Consider the following 22,753-nt stretch of genomic DNA (forward strand, 5'->3'; position numbering starts at 1 on the left):
CCCAAAGTGAGGTCAGTCATTTGAAAACGATTAGAAATACTGCGTTTAACTGTAATTGTTAATCTTCCTCTTGTGTTAGGGTCGCCACTGACCTGTTTTTAGCTTTTTAATGCATAAAAGTACAACATACATTTGTGCTTTTTGACATGGCCTGGAACCTCTATTTAAACCAAATAAAAAATAAATGAAAATTTCAAAAAATTCTAAAATGCTCTGGGTTAACATTTGTGTTGAGAGGATGGTTCAATTGAAGTCAAGGGGTATACTGACTAAACACCCAACCAAAAATATTAAAACCAACATTTTCATGGATAAGGAAGCCTAACAATGTAACCAAGAGAAGAAAAACAAATTGGCATTTTTTAGTGAATTTTACAGCTGATTTAAGACTCGGGTCAAAACCAACCCTAACACAAGGGATGGAAGCGGAAAGCCGACACAAGACGAAGGTTAAAAAGATAAAAGTAGTAGTTGAATTAAAAATAAAACCATGCAAATAAATTTCTCTCCTCATCTTTAGATGTGGCCGATCTCCGAGTGGCCGTTTCCAAAATTAAACCGTCTCATTAGGAGAGATTAAAGCAGAAGTAAGTGATATATTTGTGTTAATATAAGTCTTAAATAGTTATATCTTCCGACAGCAATCACTTACATAGAGTGTTTGGTCTGAAACACGGGTCTGTCAGTCACTCTGCTCTGCTCTGAGCCGAGGAGAAAACATTTATCGTATCCTACAGTTTTTATCCAATGAGGAGAGAGAACGGCATGCAGGGCTGTGTGTGCAGCCAAGGGACGCCGTGAATGTGGTGACGTAGGGACGAGGACTGTTATGGTGCGTTCAAGGAAACTCGTAGACTCGTGTTTTTCCGTCCTGTGAAGTTGTACCAGTTCGATCTGGTACGAGTTCACCGGTCGGAAGTTACGAGTGGCCGTTATAGTGACTTTCACCGGTAAAACAGGTCGGAAAAACACGAGTGGGTTGCCTGGAACGCTACAAAGTCGTAAGTTGTGACTTGAAGCTGTAATTTACGATTTCAAAAGCCTACCTGGAACGCAGCATTAGCGAAAACGACCGGACCACTTACTTCTGCTTTAACGCTGAAACTAAGTAATTCCCAAAATGTGAATTTGCACAGCAACAATGTTCACATGTTTACTCAGTACTACGGTTTATGGATATCACTTTGACTGAGATATTCTTCTTCTAATGTGTCAAAATTACATTTGCACATGACAGCAACAATGCTCACATATAAGTTACATGGACGTTACTTGGACTGAGGTTTTCTTCTTTTATCTAAGAGTAAACATCTATGTATATGTAAAATCACATCCTTGTTGTGAGTCTGTTCTGGTGTAGTCGTTATGCCCGTGTTTGGATACGCCTGTTAGTGCGTGTGCTCTGTGAGCTGTGTCACCTCCAGGGACAGGGGGGGTCACAGACTATGGCTTCGTTATTTTGCGGTGTCGTGGACTGAAAAGTTTGGGAACCCCTGCTTTAACATGTGGACAGACTGGAAAGAAAAACTGGATTCATCTCCCACTAGATGGAGACAGATGACCACGAGTGGCAGCTCATTGTCTGGTCATTGTGATTTCTCTCTTTCTTTTCTTTCTTTTTTTTCTATGGGGGGGCATAATGAACACATTACACAATGACACACAGTGGCTGTGAGTCCCAGATGTCCTTCAAGACAGATCAACACTTCAGAGGACGTTTCATTGACGGACGCTCGGCTGCAGCAGAGGAAGGAAAGAAGCTGCTGATGTATGTGAGAGGATGTTAGTTTGATCGGTTACAGGAAGGAGAAGACGAAGACGAGGACCGGGGTCACAGTGCACCGCCAGATCGTCGTGGGATATTTGCAGACTGACTGACTGACTGACAACGTAAACAAGACGCAAGCACATGTGTGCGCGCCCTGGAGGCCGAGGCGACTGAGCGTCCTTGACATTTCCATCCACAATCATCACTGGACAGGGATGTTTGCTGGGGGAAGGGGAGCAGGAGCAGAGAGGGAGAAGAGGAGGAGGAGGAGGAGGGGGGTGAGCCATGCCAATTTGATAAATCTGAGGGCATCTCATGTAAGATGAGTTGCCATCATTAGTATAATTGGGTCTAAGTAGCGCTGCCTAATCGGAGCGCCAAGTTAGGCCTGTTTCCTTATCTACACTAAGGCTGCCAGGCAAAACGGATTTGGATAAGGAGAAGAGAAGAAAGAAGGACGAACAAACAACAGAGTGAAATTGCAGAACATATGTCTTAGCAATTCCCACATTCCCCAATAGAAAGCTGCGATAGCACTGGCACAGCAGCGACATGAAAATGAGGATTACTCGTCTCAAAGAATAAAACCAAAAACAGAAAAAGAGACAGAGAGAGAAAGAGAGAGAGAGAGAAAACACACACACAGTAACACAACCAGTGACATTATTCAAGGTCATTTGACTATTTTCAGATGCTCTGTCACTGGCTGGTGGCTGAAAGGGATTATGGAGAGGAGGGGTAGGGGTAGGGGGAGTCAAGCCAAATACAATGTAAGGAAAAAAAAGGGGGAAAAATCTGACAAGCCTGCCTAATTGTGTGGACAGGAGAACAGCTGTATTGACTTTGTCTCAGTTACAGCGCACTAACCTCACAATTGGTGCAAATAGGCAAACTAAACAATCCTGTTTTCAGGAAGGAGACACATACACATCGGCTGCATCGGCGGCTACACACACACAGCCCCCCCCCCCCAGATCCGAGAGGGTCGGTCTCAATTGCATAACTCCAGACGAAGCTAAATATAGCCTCTCCTCCATATACATATTTAAATAAACCCTACACGAGTCTTGTATTATTGATGACGTGCATTATATAAGCAGGTGTGAAGCCTGGGAGACAGTGGAAGCCAATTATGTGATGTTATGGTCGTGCTCAGAGTGAGGAAAGGGGGGGCCATCAGGACCCAACCTGGCAACCTGAGCAGGTTTCGGACTGAGCATGCTCAGAAAGAGACCACATAGGTTTTTATTTTTCACCCAGGAGCTGTTTTGATTACAACTCCAAGATCCCATGTGGCAGATTAAGACTCCAGCGCACATTATTATCCCTCCTCCAGTGGCCGGGACTTGATTGGGAAAAAGCGAGAGAAAGAGAGAGATGGGAAGTGACACACAAGGAGGAGGAAGAAGAAAGAAAGAAGGAAAGATGGAGAGAGAGGGAGAGAGATGGCTAGAGGGAGTGAGCGACAGCGTCAAGCAGCTCCGTTTATGACGTGGTGTAAAATCCTCCATGCAAACTCTGTGACAAGTTGTTTTAAAGGTACATTGTGTAGGAATTCCTCCCATCTAGCATTCCTCCATCGTATTTTTCATGCTGCATTCACGTGAAATTGGGCAGACGGCAGACGGACGACAGCCGCTGCATGTAACGGCATAAACAAGCCTCTATGTAAACAAGTGGTCCGTCAGCACGAGGCAAAACAATACATGTGACAATTTGTTGTCATGGCGATGTGGTATTGTTTACCTGACCCACGTTTTACCCTCTTTCTCTCGACTTCTGTGACTAAAATGACATCTGGTTTGTTAGCGACGGCCGTCTGCCCGACTGCAGGTGAATGCAGCATCAGTGTAACGCTCCATTCCTCCTCACTGTGTTACCGTGGTGACTTTTCACATTTCAGACGCCACCTCGACCCGAGCCAACAGCTGCACATGGCGACACCACATGGCAGCCAGCACCGAGCTTACCCGCTCCATGGAGATATGAATGATATGAACGGCTAATTCAGAGCTGAAAGGAACACTTCAGTTTGTTGATGGGGGGATTACTGATTACCCGGTAATGAAAAAGACACTTTTGAACCAAATAATCAATTATTCGTGAATAGATAACAGGAGAAGTTACACCATGTCCCTTTAAAGCAGAAGTAAGCGGAATATTTGTGTTAATATAAGTCTTAAATAGTTCTATCTTCCGACAGCAATCACTTACATAGAGTGTTTGGTCTGAAACACGGGTCTGTCAGTCACTCTGCTCTGCTGTAAGCCGAGGAGAAAACTTTCCTTGTATCCTACAACCTTTATCCAATGAGGAGAGAGAACGGCATAAAGGGGCGGTCCTCTCTGTGTGTGCAGCCAAGGGATGCGCGTGAATGTGGTGACGTAGGGACGAGGGCGGGGACTGCTAACTCCATCGGCTGACAAGAAGTTAGCCAAAATGACCGGATCGCTTACTTCTGCTTTAATGAAAAACATACTTTTGAACAAAATAATCGATTTTCGTGAATAGATAACAGGAGAAGTTACACCATGTCCCTTTAAAGCAGAAGTAAGCGATCCGGTCGTTTTGGCTAACTTCCTGTCAGCCGATGGAGGCAGTCCCCGCCCTCGTCCCTACGTCACCACATTCACACACATCCCTTGGCTGCACACACAGCCCTTCATGCTGTTCTCTCTCCTCATTGGATAAAGGTTGTAGGATACAAGGAAAGTTTTCTCCTCGGCTTACAGCAGAGCAGAGTGACTGACAGACCCGTGTTTCAGACCAAACACTCTATATAAGTGACTTCTGTCGGAAGATAGAACTATTTAAGACTTATATTAACACATATATTCCGCTTACTTCTGCTTTAATGTCGTTACTGAGCTTCATCAAAGCAGCAAAACAGCAGTGAGGGAGTGAGGAATCAGGACATGAATGTGCAGGAAGAGGAGGAGGAAGAAGAGGAGGAGGAGGAGGAGGAGGAGGAGTCAGACGGGACCAGTTGGTGTGGTTCTTACCCGCTGTCCGAGGTCAGCGACTCTCCCAGGGAGTGAGTGTCCGTCTGGCTCCTCTCTCCGTCCAGCCGCCGCGCCGCGCTGCGCTCCCTGGGCTCGTTGTTGTTGTTGGAGGTGGAGGAGGAGGTGATGGTCATGCTGCCACCAACACCAACACCACCGTGGTGCAGCAGCGGCGGCGGCGGGGGGGGGAGGGGCTGCCTGGCTCCGCCCCCGTTCCCGTAGGGCGCCGCGGGCCCTCGCTCGTAGCCGTTCAGGGCCCTGGAGCCGGGCCGGTTCTCCAGGAGGTCGTGGTGCTTGCTGTAGGACGGCGGCGAGGACGAGGGCGCCTGGCGGGACGAGGAGGAGGAGGAGGAGGCGGGGGCCGGGGTCGGGGCGGAGGAAGGGACGGGGCTGTGCTTGGGCAGCTTGTATCCATGAGAGATGAGGAGATCCTCCACGCTGTACATGGTCGCATTGGTTTATGCTGGTGTGATGATTCTGTTTCGCTCGTCTCGTCTCGTCTTTTCTTTTCTTTTTTTTGTTTTGTGTTTTTCTTTTCTCAGAGAGAGGAAGGTAGGTTGTCGGTTGTCAAGGCGTCTCTGCTGCTTCTTCTTCTTCTTCTTCTTCTTCTCCTTCCCTACGTGCAGCAGCGGCAGGATCACCGGCACAGCTGCGCAGCTGAGGCCATCACTGGGAAGAGAAGCACAGACACAGAGAGACAGGGAGGATGACATGAGGAGACACACGGAGAAAAGAAGTAGAAGAAGGTGACGGTAAAACCATTATCTCTGCTGCTGCCCGTGTCAGGAGTCCCAACACACACACACACACTCTCACACACACACACATAGAAAAAAAAGAGAATCTGAGCCGCCACGACAAACACAACCCCCCCTCCTCTCCTCCTCCTCCTCCTCCTCCCCTCTTCTCCTCTCCTCCTAGCAACAACCCTCCTTCCTCCCGTCTCACTCGGAGACCACCGGCACCAACACCCGTCCACTCAGCCGAGGTGGAACGAACGAAACCCCCAGGAACCAAACCGCCGGTCACGTGACCATCATCATCATCATCAGCAGCAGCAGCAGCATCACTGTTGTCGTCGTCGGCGACAGACAGAGAGACAGACAGAGAGACAGACAGACAGAGAGACAGAGAGACAGAGAGACAGACAGGACCTGGAGGAGCTGCAGCAGCGGAGACACAGCGGGCTGAGTCCCTGCAGACGGCCGTGCAGCGGCTGTTAGCAGCCGACCGACCGACCGCCGCTCATGTTCTGCATCAGGAGGCGGCGGCAGCAGGGGGATTGCCCCCCTCCTCCTCCTCCTCCTCAACATCTCCTCTTCATCTCTGAAGCATCTTTATGGTTTTAGTCTAAGAGGATGAAGATGTTGTTTTGTTTTCATTGTTTCCCTAAATAAACCTGGACCGGCTCAAAAAGTCACAGAGATGTGAGTCGACTGTTGACGGACAGAAACTCACTCTGACAATCAGTTAATTATTCAGCTTCGTTGAGTCGAGTTTTAAAGCTCAGATTCAGAGCTTCCTGCCTTTTCTTTTTCTTTCTTTCTTTTTTTTAAACATTACCAAGTTTTTGTTACAATGGGCTTTATGCACAGCTCCACTACTTCCTGAAATAAGCCAGCTCGTTTATTTCCTGTCTTACATTATTGGACCAGTTGATTAATCCAGGTGTGTCTGACCTCACAACAATGATCAGGCACACCTGGATTAATCAGTTTGTCCAATAATGTAAGACAGGAAATAAACGAGCTGGCTTATTTCAGGAAGTAGTGGAGCTGTGCATATAGCCTATTGGATATGTTCTGGGATATTATGTACTCTGTTTTTATACTTGAATGACGTGATGTATGTTTTGAGATATCATGTATTCTATTTTAGTACTTGAACGCACATAACCCGATGTGTGTGAAGATGAAGCCAGATAGTGTGACTCTAGCCTGATAAACAACAACACACACACATGTTGCTTATCACATTCTGAGAACATGCGTGGACAGTGGTTGGCCTGTCCACGTCACGGGTAACTGGCCAATTATATTCTGTCGCGCGAGATCGAACCCTGTCTGGGGCAGGTCCAGCCCAAGAAGATAAATATGAACCATTTCTTGAAATCAGGAGGATGGAGACCTCGTGAGAGCTCTGTCGGGCTCACACGCTGATGTACTTTATCTGTGCCCAGAGTAAATTCTACTACTTTTGCACGAAAGACTTCTCTGGTTTGTTCTTGGGCTTCCAATATAAGAATCGGGATAACATTTTCTAAAACAGTGAGTTGAGTCTCTTTGGTTTCAGACTGAATCGTGTGCAGATATTTCATGTTGGCAACATGTTTAGCTCCTGAGCTGTTGAATTTTATCCTTATGAACATGAACAAGACTGTAAAGCAGCTGCTGTGTTCGAGCTGAGTGATGTGCAAAACAAAATAAATCATATTAAGGTTATTTTGACAGATATTCAAAACAAAGAAAAACACGCACTCTCCAAAAAACTTTCAGGAACAAACTGAAGAGGTGCACGGCCAAAAGTTACACTTAAAGAAAAAGGAAGACGTTGTCGAAACCGGTCTGTGTGTGTGTTAAGCGCCAACGCAGTTTGCAATAAAAAACAGTAAGAAGGACACGATTACTGCTGGCCTTTCTTCTTTTTCTTTTTCTTATTTTGACAGATATGCCAATACATGTAGTATATCTGCATTTCACTTTCACTGAAAACAATGTAATGAAAATGATGATGATGTAAGTTTTGACTGTCCATTTAAAGCAGAAGTAAGCGATATTTTTGTGTTAATATAAGTCTTAAATAGTTATATCTTCCGACAGCAATCACTTACATAGAGTGTTTGGACCGAAACACGGGTCTGTCAGTCCCTCTGCTCTGCTCTGAGCCGAGGAGAAAACATTTATCGTATCCTACCAGTTTTATCCAATGAGGAGAGAGAACGGCATGAAGGGCTGTGTGTGCAGCCAAGGGATGCGCCTGAATGTGGTGACGTAGGGACGAGGACCAATAGATCCATGACGAGGGCGGGGGCTGCTAACTCCATCGGCTGACAAGACGTTATGGTGCGTTCAGGGCCACCCGTAACTCGTGTTTTTCCGACCTGTGAAGTCGTACCAGTTCGATCTGGTGCGAGTTCACGGGTCGGAAGTTACGAGTGGCCGTTACAGTGACTTTCACAGGTAAAACAGGTCGGAAAAACACGAGTGGGTTGCCTGGAACGCTACAAAGTCGTAAGTCGTGACTTGAAGCTGTAATTTACGGTTTCAAAAGCCTGCCTGGAACGCAGCATTAGCCAAAACGACCGGATCGCTTACTTCTGCTTTAAGATAAGACAAGATAAGATAAAACATTTAAATCCAAACTACACAGCGCAAAAGATCAAAGATTCATAGAGAAGAAATAAAAATAAAACTCCATGAAAAGAGGAAGGTGGAACAGATCCAGTCGATCAAACAGTAAAACGCCTCAATTCACTGATGCATCAGTACAATTTAATGATGTGAGCTCATTTTAAACCACGCTGGCTGCTGGTTGGTTTACTACTGACCGCACACTGGTCTGCTCTCGCCTCCGCCCACTCAACTGCCAATCAAATACCAGCATCCTGTGGCAGAAAGCATCAGAAACAGCTGATATGAGTCAAACATCGGTCCATATATGAACTATTTCCTGGTGTGGGGAGTGTGATTTCTAGCATGTCGTCTCTGCAGCATCACGACGCTTCAATTATGGGATGTTGTGACACATTTTACCTACAGTTTGGATAATTACGATAATGATGATGATGAACCCAGTGGTTAAAAAAATAATAAAGAGGTACTGACGGCTCGCTGCTGAGCCCTGGGAGACGACGATAGGCAGTTTCCTGACAGTGAGTATATAGACCAGTCACTACACCATTAATCAAGGAAATAATTTGCACACTAATCAATAATCAATGGCTGCACTGCTGTCTGTGCACGTCTCATTACTCTGAAGGCTTTGAAGCCGGCTTGCAGTTTCAGAGGTTAAACAGCATGACATGACATTTTGCTTTCTGCCTCCTCCTCCAAAAAAAACAACAGCAAAAAACAAAAAAAAAACTGATGATATGTATGTACCATGAAGAAGTGATGACACCCAGGATGCATCTGCACATGAATGATGTAATGCCCTTGATGAAGTCATGCGCGCGGCCTTGTCAACAGGACAGATGCTGCTGCAGCCCACTCACTCAATACTCCCCACCGGAGCAGACTGCCAGCAAACCTGGCTGGCCTTAATAAGAAATGGCATCCAGGAGCAGCGGCGCAAGACTTGTTGCCAGAATCAAACGCTGCTCAGACTGCTTTTTAAAAGCCAATCACACTCTTTGATTGTTTTAATGCTACAGTTAAAATCGTCTTGTGTTTTTTTTGTGTGTTTTGTTTTGTTTTGTTTTTCCATGCAGGCTCTGTGGAGGAGGAACCGGCCCAGATGTATTCAGCTGCAGACAGATTAGCATTTGTTTTGCTACTTAGCATTTGTTAAGCCATGATAGCCCCACAGAGATGGAGAAAACACATCTATAAAAGGAGGCCTGACTCAGAGGGCACCACCACCTCCTCTCCTTCCTTCCTTCCTCCCTCCTTCTCTCCTTCCTTCCTTCCTTCCTTCCCTCGCTCCCTCCTCCTCGTACCTGAGCCCTCGGATAGCCGACTAGGTGATTAACAGGATCCAAGACCGTGAAACGCCGCTCTCTTTGTATGTCTGGCTCTCTAATACGATTATCTTTTTCATTTAAAACCTTAAACCTGTTAGTTTTGGAGGATTGACTCTTGGCGCTTGCCCAGTTCGTTTTTTTCTCTCCCCCCATTGAGTTTAACTCTTTCCAACTTTTGCACAGAAGATCTCCTGAACGTCGTCCACTTCGTTTCGTTTTACCTCCAAGATGAAGCATGTGGACGCCATTTTTCATCAAGTGTTATTTCATAAACTTTATCTGAACCGGGCGACGGGCCAGAGAAGGTTCGTCCAATAACTCACACTCCACTCGACGCTCTGAAATATACTGTAAATGGCAGCGACATGGAGTCCAAGCTGGTAATATCAGAGGCCATTCGTCATTCACAAAGTTTTTTTTCCTTCAAACTAAGAAACTTTCCCATCAGAGGAGAAACCATATCAGGTTTTCACATCTCCCCCTCCCCCTTTATCCCACCACTTCTCCCTGCAAACGAGGCTTAATTAAACGAGCCGTAGGTGAAGCGCCTGTGTTTATATTTAATATGATAATTCACTCTTGTTGTGATGTTTGCATATGAACCTGTTTTAACTCCGTCATATCCATATGCCGCCGTCTAATCTGACTAAATCCTTAATCTGAGGCAATTGCTCTTGGTGTCATCACTAAATGAGGATTATCTCCATCATCAGTTATAAAAATAAATAAATAAAAAAGTGAGGATTTCCTCCTGTAAAATGACCCCCCCTCCCCCTCCCTCTCCCTCTCCCCACCCCCAGCCCTCACTCCCCTCCTTCCCCTTAAACACTGCTAATGCTGTTATGCAATGGAATTACCCATTTTATATCAAATAAAACCTCAGATTCAAGCAACGGTATGCAACAATGGCCGGCTTTCATCTCCCCCCCCACCCCCACCCCACCCCACCCGAAACACAACAACATTGTGTTTCATTACAATGCCTTCTTGTGTGCAAAAGAGAACGGTGTTAAAGGGGCTTGAATCTGGAAACTGGTATGGTGGAGGGGGGGTGGGGGGAGAGTGGGAGGGGGAGAAAGAAAAAAAAAAATAGAAAAATGAAAAAGTGCAGATCTGCCGTATTTTTAATGACACGACTCGCTCACAGAGAGAAATTAATGGTGGAGTTTATGGATAACATATGCTGCAACGTAAACTAAAAATAAAGAGAACCACATGAGTTGCTGGCGATTATTTCCCTGCACACACACACACACACACACACACCAGAGCACCACTACTGTAACCGTCGTCATTAACCGCGCGGCGAAGGATTGAAGAGCGCCACTTCTGAGGTCAAGTGAACTTTTTGCCAAGGTCGTGGCTTGTTTATTAAAAACAGATACAAGCTGTGTGGAAGGGGAGGAGGAGGTGGGAGGTGGGAGTGGTGTTGAGGTGGGGGTGTGTGGGGTGTGTGTAGAGGGGTGTGTGGGGTGTGTGTGTGTGTGGGTGTGGAGGGGTGTGTGTGCTGTGTCCTTACTGGTGGCTACACCAGCGGCGGGCTGCAGGGGCCATGACGGTTTGCAGGTTGACAGTTTGGTGTCAGCTCCTTATTCATGGCCCAGCTGAGATGAGGGCACGGTGGGGAGGGAGGCAGCGAGGAAGGAAGGAAGGAAGGAAGGAAGGGAGGAAGCAGAGGGAGAGGGAGAGGGAGAGGGACAGCACGGGTGGCAGACAATGCAGGACAGAGACCTAGATCAGGCCTGGGGGGCAGGTGGAGGGGGGGCAGAACTGCAGCGCTGCTTTTATACTCGGTGCAATTCACACAGGTTGCAGAGAAGAGAGCGATCCGATCCAGTATCGGTATCAGGTGTTTTTACTGAGGATGTAGTGATTTCATTCAGTAGTTTAAATGTCTATAAGAATGTACCGACGCAGCTTTTTCAGTCCTGATGTTGATACCGATACCTGGACATAGCGTAGTGGCCGATACCTGATATCAATCCAATACCACTGTTGAATTAAAGGGACAACGAGGAGTTTCTCCAGCGGCAGAGCGAAAAATTCCGTGACAGTAAAAAAGTCTCATATTAATGTGGATGAATCTACGTTACCACTTGTTAATGGGCCCATTTTCGATAAATATATGGTTTTGTCTCTATGGTTATTTTGTTATTATTAGTGGTGGCGGAAATGCTGGTCGAGCCGACCAGCATTTCCTTACTTTCGGTTTCGTGGCGAGTCATGAGAATAACGCAGCCGACTCGCCGCTTATGGTCGGAACTACGACGGTATGTGATCGTCTTCCAACCTCTGACTTTAATTCTTGATGAATGAAAACATGAGTCTGTCTTGCGGCGGTCAAAGAATTTCACGGTGCGCGGAGGCTCATAAATGTAGTGTGAAAATGCTTCGCTTTTCCAAAACTCCTCGTTCTCCCTTTAATACACTCTACAACTGGCCATGTGGACCATACCGATACCTGGACATAGCGTATCGGCCGACACCTGATATCAATCCAATACCACTGTTGAATTAATAAACTGTACAACTGGCCATGTGGAAGACAGTGAAGGCAATTCAGCTGCCAGCAACAACTTTAAAGTTTGGGAACTATGTAAGTCTGGTGTCTCCTCCTCTGTGTCTCTAACCCTCCTCTCCTCCATGTGCATTTGTTTTCAACAACGAAGCCGGTGAGAAATCAATCCATGGAGCGGTGGATAAGGTTATTTATCATCTACCATGTTACCATGTGTATATCTGAGTAGTCTTATCTGTCATCAACAATAGATTGCGGGTTACGGGGCGCGTTACATTTGTGTGGCGGTGTCGCCATGGAGACGAGAGCTGGGACACCGGGTCGGAGGCTCTGATCTTACAAGGTTGGTTTTCAGCCAAGAGACGCTCCATTCTCCCTGGAACTAGTTAAAAGTCTTGGTTTAACCAGAACTAGGACTCTGGAGCTGGTTGATTAAAGCAGAAGTAAGTGATATATTTGTGTTAATATAAGTCTTAAATAGTTGTATCTTCCGACAGCAATCACTTACATAGAGTGTTTGGACCGAAACACGGGTCTGTCAGTCACTCTGCTCTGCTCTGAGCCGAGGAGAAAACATTTATCGTATCCTACAGTTTTTATCCAATGAGGAGAGAGAACGGCGACGTAGGGACGAGGACTGTTATGATGCGTTCAAGGAAACTCGTATTTTTCCGACCGTGAAGTCGTACCAGTTCGATCTGGTACGAGTTCACCGGTCGGAAGTTACGAGTGGCCGTTATAGTGACTTTCACCGGTAAAACAGGTCGGAAAAACACGAGTGGGTTGCCTGGAACGCTACAAAGTCGTAAGTTGTGACTTGAAGCTGTAATTTACGATTTCAAAAGCCTGCCTGGAACGCAGCATTAGCCAAAACGACCGGACCACTTACTTCTGCTTTAAGGTAAAAGTCCTGCATAGTCCACAGCTAAGCTACTGTTGTGATGTCAAGTTAGGAAAGTAAAGTTAAAGTCAAGCCTGATGGATTTATCCTGTTGAGTTGAAGCTTTTTGTCTTTTACTGTTTTGATTTTTGTCTATCTTTTCACTCTTGCACATTTTTTGCAAATCCTCATTTTGAAAACCTTAAATTGTTGTTGTTTCTGCAAGAATCCAAACTGTTTGTACGTGAAGTCTCCACAAAGTTTAACTAAATACCCATTTGACGCTCTTTAAATAAGAAGCTGCCATGCTGGGCTGTTATGTACCCGACCAACGACAATGATAACAACAATAATCATCACAAAGAAATATATATTTATCGAAACTGACAAATACTGGATCGGTGCATCTCTAGTTTCGAGCCCAACATGGTCAGTTTCAGCTGAACTGATGAGATTGTGTAATAAACTTTGCAGATAGTGAGCAGTTGCACTGTGGTCCAAACTAATACAAATAATAATGATGACTAATGTTTCCTAAAGAGGAGACGGAGACGTCGGGTTAAAATAGCAAATCTACCGACTACTACAGACAAAAACAAATCTGGATTTAACAGGCTGCAGCACAACAAAAGAAACTCTCCGACACCAGAGCCGAGGAACCGAAACGGACGATAAGCTGCTTCCTAAAAATATTCCAGAGGAGCCGCACCTCTCCAAACACATTGTTCCCCCGTCTCCTTGGATCTTGGGAGTGGGTGTGTGTGTGTGTGTGTGTGTGTGTGTGTGTGGACTTGGCCGGACTCTGACCTGCATCTGCTGTTGTTGTTGTACGCACATGGTGTGTTCAGGTACGACAGCACATCACAGCGAGTAAAGCGGCAAACGAGTTGCACACATTGTGTTATCTATCTATGTGACATCACTGCGTCCAGCCGATGGGGCCGTCGCGCTTCCTGAGGAAGTCGCCGGGAGGACGCAAGTGGAGCCGGCGGTGTGTCGCACATGTTTCCAGTCAGGGGTCTCCATGGAGACATAGACAGAAACAGAGACAGAGAGAGAGATAGAGAGGGGGAGTGTGTCTGAGGTACAGTTTACGTTTTAGGACATCCTCAGGTGTCAGGCTTCAGCGTCAGACCTCAGATGAAAAGACAGAAGGTCTCAGGAAAACCTCTGTCAGACGTCACAATAAAAGGCCTCAGAAAAATCTGTCTAATATAAAAACTGACTATTTTTGTTTCTTCAAACATTCATTTAAATTAAAGGGATAGTTCAACATTTTGGCAAATTGGCCCATTGCCATAATCCCTATAGTCATAACAGTAGGTTTGTTAACTTTAATTGTCGGTGCAAGCTGTTTTTAGAACGGCAGAGCAGAGCCGCGAGCTGCTCAGTGCTACGCTACGGAGGCTCATGGGGTTTCTTGGTTTCCCTCATCAAACTCATCAAATACACAATCCAACAACTCCACAACGCTCTGGTGGACAAGTTGTGACCTGCACATTCACCACACTATGAGATAATAACACAACGTTACCAGACAGAGTTGTTTTAGAGGTAAATTCATGCAAAACCGCTGATGCACGTTGCCTTCAGGGACAGTTTTTCATCAAGCAGTCTCTGTATTTACCTCTAAAAAAACTATGTCTCGTAACCTCTCATAAGAGCGTTGTGGAGTTGTTGGATTGTGTATTTGATGAGTTTGATGAGGGAAACCAAGAAATCCCATGAGCCTCCGTAGCGTAGCTCTGAGCAGCTCACGGCTCTGCTCTGCCGTTCTAAAAATAGCTTGCACCGACATTTAAAGGTAACGAACCTACTGCTATGACTACCGGGATTATGGAAATGGGCCAATTTGCCAAAATGTTGAACTATCCCTTTAAAGTTTGAAGAAACAAAGATAGTCTGTTTTTATACGAAACAGATTTTTCTGAGGCCGTTTAGCCTGATGACTTTTTTTCTGATGCCCCCCCGCCCCGGCCCCTCCCCAACATCAGCAACTTGTGCAACATGTTTTATCATCATGAGCTGAAAACAGACAAGTGAACAAGTGTGTTTACAACCAAAACATTTCCCTGGCCACTGCAAGAACAAGCTCATCACCACGTTGCAGCCCATGTGCCTCATCGTCCTCCTCCTCCAGCATCCACACCCTCCTCCTGGCGGGGGGGTAAGGGGCGGGGGGGTAAGGGGATAAGCAACAGGCAGAGACGGCGCATTGTGACTCAATTAGCTCATGTGGAAAAGGTTTAGCCAAGAAAACACACATAACAAAACCCCCCCAAAAAACAACGCCCACTAAGATTATTTTGTTGAGAGCATATCCCATGGCAACAGTTGTTTTGCTTTTGTGAATGGCAGCTCACAGACAATAGCATGTGGGCCGCTAAGCTATTCCCGCTGCATCGCTCCAGTCCAAAACTTATTACAGTCAGACTCCACTGGCAGGGAAATCAAAGGCAGGATGGGATGGGATGGGGGAGTAAAAAGGGAGGAGGGGTAGTGGGGAGTAAAGAGAGGAGAGGAGGAGGAGGAGAAGGGAGGGGATGAGGGGGGGTGTTGTTTTTATTCCACCATATTCAAACACATCACAGTCTGTAACTCTGTGGCTCTGATTCATCTCAGACTGTCAGAAAGTAGACCAGCCAAACATTTGTCATCCAACTTTAACGCAGCAGCACCATCAGTTTTTGTTGTTTTTTTTCTCTCTAATCCAAAGAAAACTTTAATAACCACTCACTCAGTGACGCACAAACACTGTAATAATAGCTAATAGTTCGTTAATGCAGAGCGAAGCCTAAACCAATAAGACGCCGCTGCTGCTGCTGCAGACGCAGCGTGGGTAATTACATCAATGGATGGTTTCCCCCTCTTTGTGCAGCCAGCTTAACTGAAACGTAGCAATCTGACGTCATGAGATTTTCTCCACCTGAATGCATCCAGCTCTCATACATGATTACCGTTATTATTATGTGCAGGGAGATGCACGAGGGCTCCGACACACACACACACATACACACACACACACCAGGGCTCATGCCAGCGTTTGGGAAATGATCGTTTCATATGAGAAAAACATAAAGGAGTTGGTTATTAGACACGATAATCCAACCAGGCACTGTTTTCTGCTGCACAGTGGGCTTCACCTGCACTGAACTATTCCCAAAAGCCACGCTGTTTCTGAGCACTGCCAAACCGGCTTCATGGTAATTAGTGTCTGTCAAGGTCCGGGGCCTTTGCTAGAGATGACAGTCGCACGGTTTATCAGCCAGCAACACAGTGATCAAAGGGTTAGCACGCTCGGGCTTCCTGCTAATCAGATGTGGACTCTGCATGCCTCCTGCTCAGTGTTGTGTAGAGAGAAAGAGAAAGAGAGGAAATGTCTGAAACAAGCCATCAACATAAACATCATGCATCCACAAAGATTCAGCATGTTTTAGAGAGTGATATATATATAAAATGACGAAGCAGCAGCAGCAGCAAGAGGAGAAGGAGGATGGTGTTCATGCAGATTACAGGTGGGATGCTTCACGATGTGTCTGAGGTTTTGTGGGTGAAAACTGCTGTGAAAATGAGTCGTCAGGGCTCAAATCGCTGCACTGGCATGAACAGACAGACACCATCACAAAAGCAAAAGCAGATCGTCAAACATCTGCCAAACATGTGGACGTCCAGCAGCAGCAGCAGCAGCAGCAGCTACACATTATCCAGCCTGAGACACGACAACGTTTCATTTCATGCCTCCGATTCGCTGCCCCCACGCTCCGAGAGAGAGAGAGGAGAGAGAGGAGAGGCGCCCTGGCAGATGTCAGTAGCTTTCACACGTTTCTGGCTGGCTTCATCCCACCACCAGCCCTCTCCTTCCTCTCCTTCCTATCCTCTCCCTTTCCCTTTCCCTTCTCTCTTCTCTTCCTTCCTTCCTTCCTGCCTCCTCTTGCCTGCGTCACCTCCAACGCTGACATCACATGTGACATCAGGCAGAGGACCTCCGAGGGGATCCCTTGTAGCCAGGCAGGCAAAGCATCAGATGACTTTCACGGAGGCTCTCTGGCTTCGGCAAGGAAGGAAAAGAAAAAAAAAAAAGAAAAAAGGGAAAAACCTCTCATTTTCTTGATGTGCCTGCCTGGCCTAGAAATGAAGCTTAAGACTGGCAGGCAGAGAGAACCGAGCTGACATACACACACATATACACATATATATATCAACACACACACAGTGGAAAGGGAAAGCATGGCCGTGGGATAACCAGACTCCCTTGCATGCGACACCACCAGGAAGTTCCATCCCAGCCTTATCGGGGCTCGCCGTCCGGACCGCTCCTGAAAACTGAACCTAGCTATGACTCATTTCATTTCACGGCCCCTTCTTCTTCCACTGTTTTTTTTTTTTTTTTTTTGCTGACCAACCCTTTCCTCCGCCGCTGGAAGGAATTAATGAGCTGCTTCCCTTCTTAATACCCCGTCCCACCACCACCTCCACCTCCCTCTCTCCCTCTCTCACCCCCCTCAGGGCCTCGTGTTCACACACCATCCCAGTCTCAAGGATGTGTGAAAGACCCACCACACACACACACATGAAAGCATGCACCCACACACTGAAATCAGTCTTTCCTGTGAGGCTGCACATTTTGGTGTGGTGGGCTCCTGTGTTTTGGCTTTTTTCTTTTCTTTTCTTTTCTTTTTTCTTTTTTTAACTCCACAGCTTCTGGTTTCCACAGATCTTGCACTATCTCTCTCATTCTCTCTCTCTCTCTTCTCTTTCATTCTCTCTCTTCCCTCGTTGCTGACATTTGCTAACAGCTCTTGATGTGAGCTCACTGAGCTATGAAAGGTCTTGGCAAGTGGGAACAGATCACTCCTGGGCAGCGATGTGAGGAGAACTTCCATAAATACTATACAACCCTAAAATACTCAGACCTGAGGGCGGGACACACACACACACACACTGACTGGACACACATATGCACACACACACACAGGCTTGATCGAATCTGCCGGGATGAAAATGGGATTTACTGCACAAAAAAAACCTGATGCTGCTTCACTTCACTTCACTCCACTTCACTGCAGGGATAATTAGCTCTAAGTATTACTACTAGCATCATCTTGAACAGGTAAAAAAGAAAAAGAAAAACCCTCCTTTGCTTTGACAGCGTGTCCTCTAGAGGTCCCTCAGTGACAGGCAGCTGCTCACTGTTTATGTGCATGCAGGACCTTCTGAAATGAAATCCATTAGAGCAGGTTGCAATCACTGTGACATGACCTGCAGGTTCAGAGCAGAGAGTTTTATCTATATAGGGAGAGAGTTGTTGTAGGCCATTAAAATTCAATAGAAACGACACAGTAAAAACCTTTTTAAAGTTCAGTTGTTTCAGCGCCAGCACATGAATCACATTATTTACCAGCTGAAGCAAACTGACAGCAGGATGTCTGCTGCTGCTGCTGCTGCTGCTGCTGCTGCTGCTGCTGCTGTGACAGAGTGCACCCGTGCAAGGTTATAAAATAAGGCGGTATGTGTATGTGTGTGCAGGAGGCTGCGTGTGTGTGGGGATGGATGGATGGAGGGAGGGAGGGGGAGAGGAGGGGGAGAAGGAGAAGAGGAGGTCAAGCAGCAGCCATCATCATGCAAACATGCTGCAGGTGTGACAAAGTGACAGCATGCAAACATCAAAGCCTCCTGCTAAACTTGGCACACCATTTGCCAAAGGCTGTTTGCGGCTCATTTCCATTCGCCATTTGTTTTCTCTATAGCCTACACCCCCCCTCACCCACTCAAACCTCCCCCCTCCCTCCTAGAATAAGAGACCAGAGACCCGGGACCCGGGACCAGGGAGACCAGGACCAGCCGCCTGGACCCGCGTCGTTATGAAATGACTGACAGGCTTGGCAGGATGCCGCCCCCACTGGTTCTGGTGCAGGTCTCCGTCGTGTAGCTGACTTTAGCCTAGCCCCCCACCCCCCTCCCCTCCCCTCCTCCCCCCACCCGATGCGCGCATGCAGCTCACAGATGCGGGGAGAAAACGGATCCCGTCCGAGCCTCCTCCTGTTGGGGCTGCGGCGGCACCGAGGAGCCGCTCCACAGTCTGAACCAGACTTCACATGTTGTTCTCATCAATACGAGTCCTCGCTGTAATCCGGCTCATCGATGACCCCACTGCACCGCCTGCACCTCGATGGCAGCTCTGTTTTATAACTCACACTCCTTCTCATCTCATCACACACAGGCAAAGTGATCCCCCAAGTTAAACAGTAGGTCTATATGAGTGAAGGATGTGGAGTGGCAGTGGGTCTGTGGGTCTGTGGGTCTGGGGGCTCCACACCGGCCGCACGCTGCAGTTCAACTCCGTGATTAGTCTGATAGTCGATATAAATCACTGCGCGTAACACGGGACATAAAAAACTGCGTAATTTGGACGGAGTTTGGCCTCAGCGGCGGAGCTCAGCTCGGCACCGCGGGGCTAGCGCTAGCCCGGCTAGCTCCATCACACTGTAACCTTCAGCTGATCGGAGCGCGTCCGCACGCACACACACACACACACACTCACAGTGTCAAGTTGGAGGAGAGAGAAAATAGAAATAAACACACCGCCGTCCTCCGACCGCTTCACCTTCTGCTGCTGCTGTCGCGTCCTGGAGGAGCCACAGTCCCGCTCCTCTCCCCCTCCACCTCCTCCACCTCCTCCACCTCCTCCTGCTCCACCACCGTCCTCCTAAATCTCCCTAATCCCGGCGCAGGGCGCCAGCAGCGGGGCAGAGCAGAGCAGCGGCGCTCGGCTGCAACTTGAGGGAACCGCTGGAAACGTGGAAGAGCAGATGCGACTGTGCAGCTCAGCCCGCTCCTCTCCTCTCCGCTCCTCTCGGTTCTCCTGCTCTCCTCCTCCAGCAGCCCGCATGTGTCGTCAAATTTAAAAACACAGACCCGCACCACCTCCTCCGACATTTACCTGAATAAATCTCGCGAAGCTGCGCCGCTGAAGGAAAGTAGAGCAGTGTTTTTTACCTGTGAAATGCGCTGTTGCGTCGCCGCCTAGTCCCCGGCGGTCATCCCGGCCGCTGCTCTGGACGGACTGAGCTGATCTGGGATCTGCTGAGGGAGGAACAGCACCGCGCTGAGGAGCCATCCCTCCTCCAGCGGGAGGCAGCTGGATGCTGCTCAGAGAAGGTCACAAAGTAATCAAAGTACAGCCCACTCATCTATCTATCTATCTATCTATCTATCTATCTATCTATCTATCTATCTATCTATCTATCTATCTATCTATCTATCTATCTATCTATCTATCTATCTATCTATCTTGACAGAAGTATTCAGACACTCCCAATTCACTTCTAAAGGACATGATCTGTATTTCCCTACATTATGTAATTTACATATTTTAATTGTCACATCATTTGCATTAGAATAACTAACACTATCATCATGTAAAGGTTGATTACCAAGTGTGTAAGTGTCCCACCACCTTTGCACATGTGTTTATGCTATTTATAGGGCTGAAATTAACATTTTACTAGTGGATTATAAAGGAAAAAGTTGACAGAAGTATTCGGACACTCCCAATTCACTTTTAAAGGACATGATCTGTATATCAAACTACCTATCCATGCAATTTACATATTATAATTGCCCCGGCACATCATTTGCATGAGAATAACTAACAATATAATCATGTAAAGGTTGATTACCTCCAAATAAAAGTGTGTGTAAGTGTCCCACCACCTCTGCACATGTGTTTGTGCTATTTATAGGGCTGAAATTTAAAATTTACACATGTATTATAAAGGAAAATGTGGAATATTACAGTGACAGAAGTATTGAGACACTCCAATTTCTCTGGATGGATAAAATGTGTTTACAGCACATTTAGTGTGTCCGGTGGCCTGTAGCATGTGAAGAAAAACATCCATAATCAATTTCAGTCAAACAGACAGTGGGTTTATCTAAAGTGAGACATGAGAACCAGGGGAAACACAGAAAAGTGAGAGGAACAAGGGTCTTTGTAGGAAATCCCATCACCTCTACACATCTTTATAGGTTGTTTATCAGGTTGAACTTAAACTTTTAAAGGTTTTTGCAAACATATTACAAAGGAAAGGCTGAAATATGATAATGACATAAGTATTTAGACACTTCATTTCTCTTTTAAATTCTTGAAAACTCAACTCAACTCCTGCAGCTGCACAGATGTGTAGATGGAGGAAAACATCCAGACCATAGAAAGATGCTTATCCTCTGTGAGAGTCTGCAAAAACAAAAAGCACCTGAACGCCTCACAGACTGTGAAAAATAAAGACTCTGGTGTGATGTTGACATGATGTTTAGCTCCTACAAAACCATGACGACCATCTTTTTTTCCCCCAGCTCCTCATGTTTTATAGATCAAACGATTAACCTATCACTTAAAAAATTCATCATCAGCAGCAGTACTAATTAATCAACGGTGAAATTAACTTGAAACTAAAACATGAGACTAAAAAAAATGCCCTGAGGCGTCTTTTTTTATTTTTGCAGAACTTCATTTCTGCATGTGTGTAACCTTGTTAGTATTAAAAGCTATTTAGAGCAGTTGATCAAACTTTTAAAGCTCCTTTTTTCTTGCTTTCATTCTCCTGTGAGGTTTTGCCAAAACCCACTTCACGTCCGTCTGGCTCGGGGCCTTCGGAGCTGAAAGTCGTACTACTCCTTCTCCACCTCTTAAAAAGAACAGCAGACCCTGAAACCTCCATAATATTGACACAGATGTTGTGTATAAGTGAACTCCCCCTGAAACGTGGGGAGGCTGCATGGTGCTGAGCTTCTTGTCAGCCCCGGCTTGTGTATTCCCTCAGTGGAAATAACTTCAGTATCTTGACCGGTGCGAAACATCCCTGTAATTTAGGTGATGTGGCCGTTTTGGCCCGATGTGTAATGTGTTCCCTTGAGGTAATATCCTCGCTGCAATAATGGTGCTGTTTACATAAAGTCAGCTTAACGTCGAATTACCTCCTCGATGACTATCGCTCTTCCTGAAAAGTTACCCATTGTTCCAGTTGTTGACATAGCGAGTCCTGTGGCCCTTAGTATGTGAAGAAAAACATCCATTATGACTTAATAAAGCTAAAAGGACAATGGTGTTTGGGTTTATCTTAACGGAGTGAAGCTGGGAGATATCAGAGGCCGAGACGCAGAGGAAAAGCACGAGCTCTGTTTTAATCACTCCGACATTTTATTTACAGCAGAATAACTAATGATGCATGGAAAGGTTGATTATACCTGCAGATAAAGGTCTGTGTGAAATGATTCCCATCACCTCTAATCGTCTGTATAGCACTAAAAGTAAAGTTTTAGAAGTTTTAGCAAAAAGGAAAAACTGAAAACTCACATTGACAAAGTGTTTAGTCACTTGTTTTCTCCTTTAAAGTCTTGTTATTGACTTATCATGTCCTGTGGCCTGTTGTATTCAATGAAAAACATTCATTTGATATAGTCAAACAGACAATGGTGTTTGAATTTATCTTTCGGAGTGAAGCTTTGAGATATCAGAGGCCGAGACGTGCAAACCAGGAGAAGCAGAGAAAAGAGAGAGGAACCAGACAAGAATATTGAAGACCGATGCAAAATAAAGGTTTTATTGTTTTTTTATGAGGCTAAAAGAAAAGTTTTAGAAGTTTTTGCAGATGCATCATGAAGGAAAATCTGAATTATCACACCGACAGAAGTATTCAGGCACTCCCACTTCTCTTGTGTGTGTCCATACACATTCTTGTTGACTCATCATGTGCTGTAGCCCACATGGAAACATGTGGAAAACAAAACAAAACACGGATAGTATCGTAATAAATTCAAAAAGACAATGCGGTGTTCGAGTTTATCTTTGAGATATCAGAGGCTGAGATGTAAGGAGCAGAGAAAAGTGAGAGGAACTGGACAA

General features: G+C 46.2%; 1 protein-coding gene across 2 annotated transcripts in view; it reads right to left on the reverse strand.

Moving 5' to 3' along the window:
* Window positions 1-20,037, reverse strand: part of jcada (junctional cadherin 5 associated a) — a 30,324-nt gene extending 10,287 nt beyond the window's left edge. The window contains exons 1-3 of one of the 2 annotated variants that reach the window (XM_085762816.1): window positions 19,846-20,037; window positions 5,391-5,439; window positions 4,771-5,360 (exon numbers count right to left, since the gene is read on the reverse strand). In XM_085762816.1, the coding sequence (XP_085618942.1) occupies window positions 4,771-5,216 (446 nt within the window). In that variant the 5' untranslated portion in view covers window positions 5,217-5,360; window positions 5,391-5,439; window positions 19,846-20,037. Of the gene's footprint in view, window positions 1-4,770; window positions 5,440-19,431; window positions 19,588-19,845 lie in introns of those variants that run through there. The other variant, XM_085762817.1, reaches the window with a different exon arrangement.
* Between the last annotated feature and the right edge of the window lie 2,716 nt (window positions 20,038-22,753).

The sequence above is a fragment of the Trachurus japonicus genome, chromosome 20 (assembly GCF_045865225.1).
Source record: "Trachurus japonicus isolate A0001 chromosome 20, Traja_1.0".
In the NCBI taxonomy this organism is placed as follows: Eukaryota; Metazoa; Chordata; class Actinopteri; order Carangiformes; family Carangidae; genus Trachurus; species Trachurus japonicus.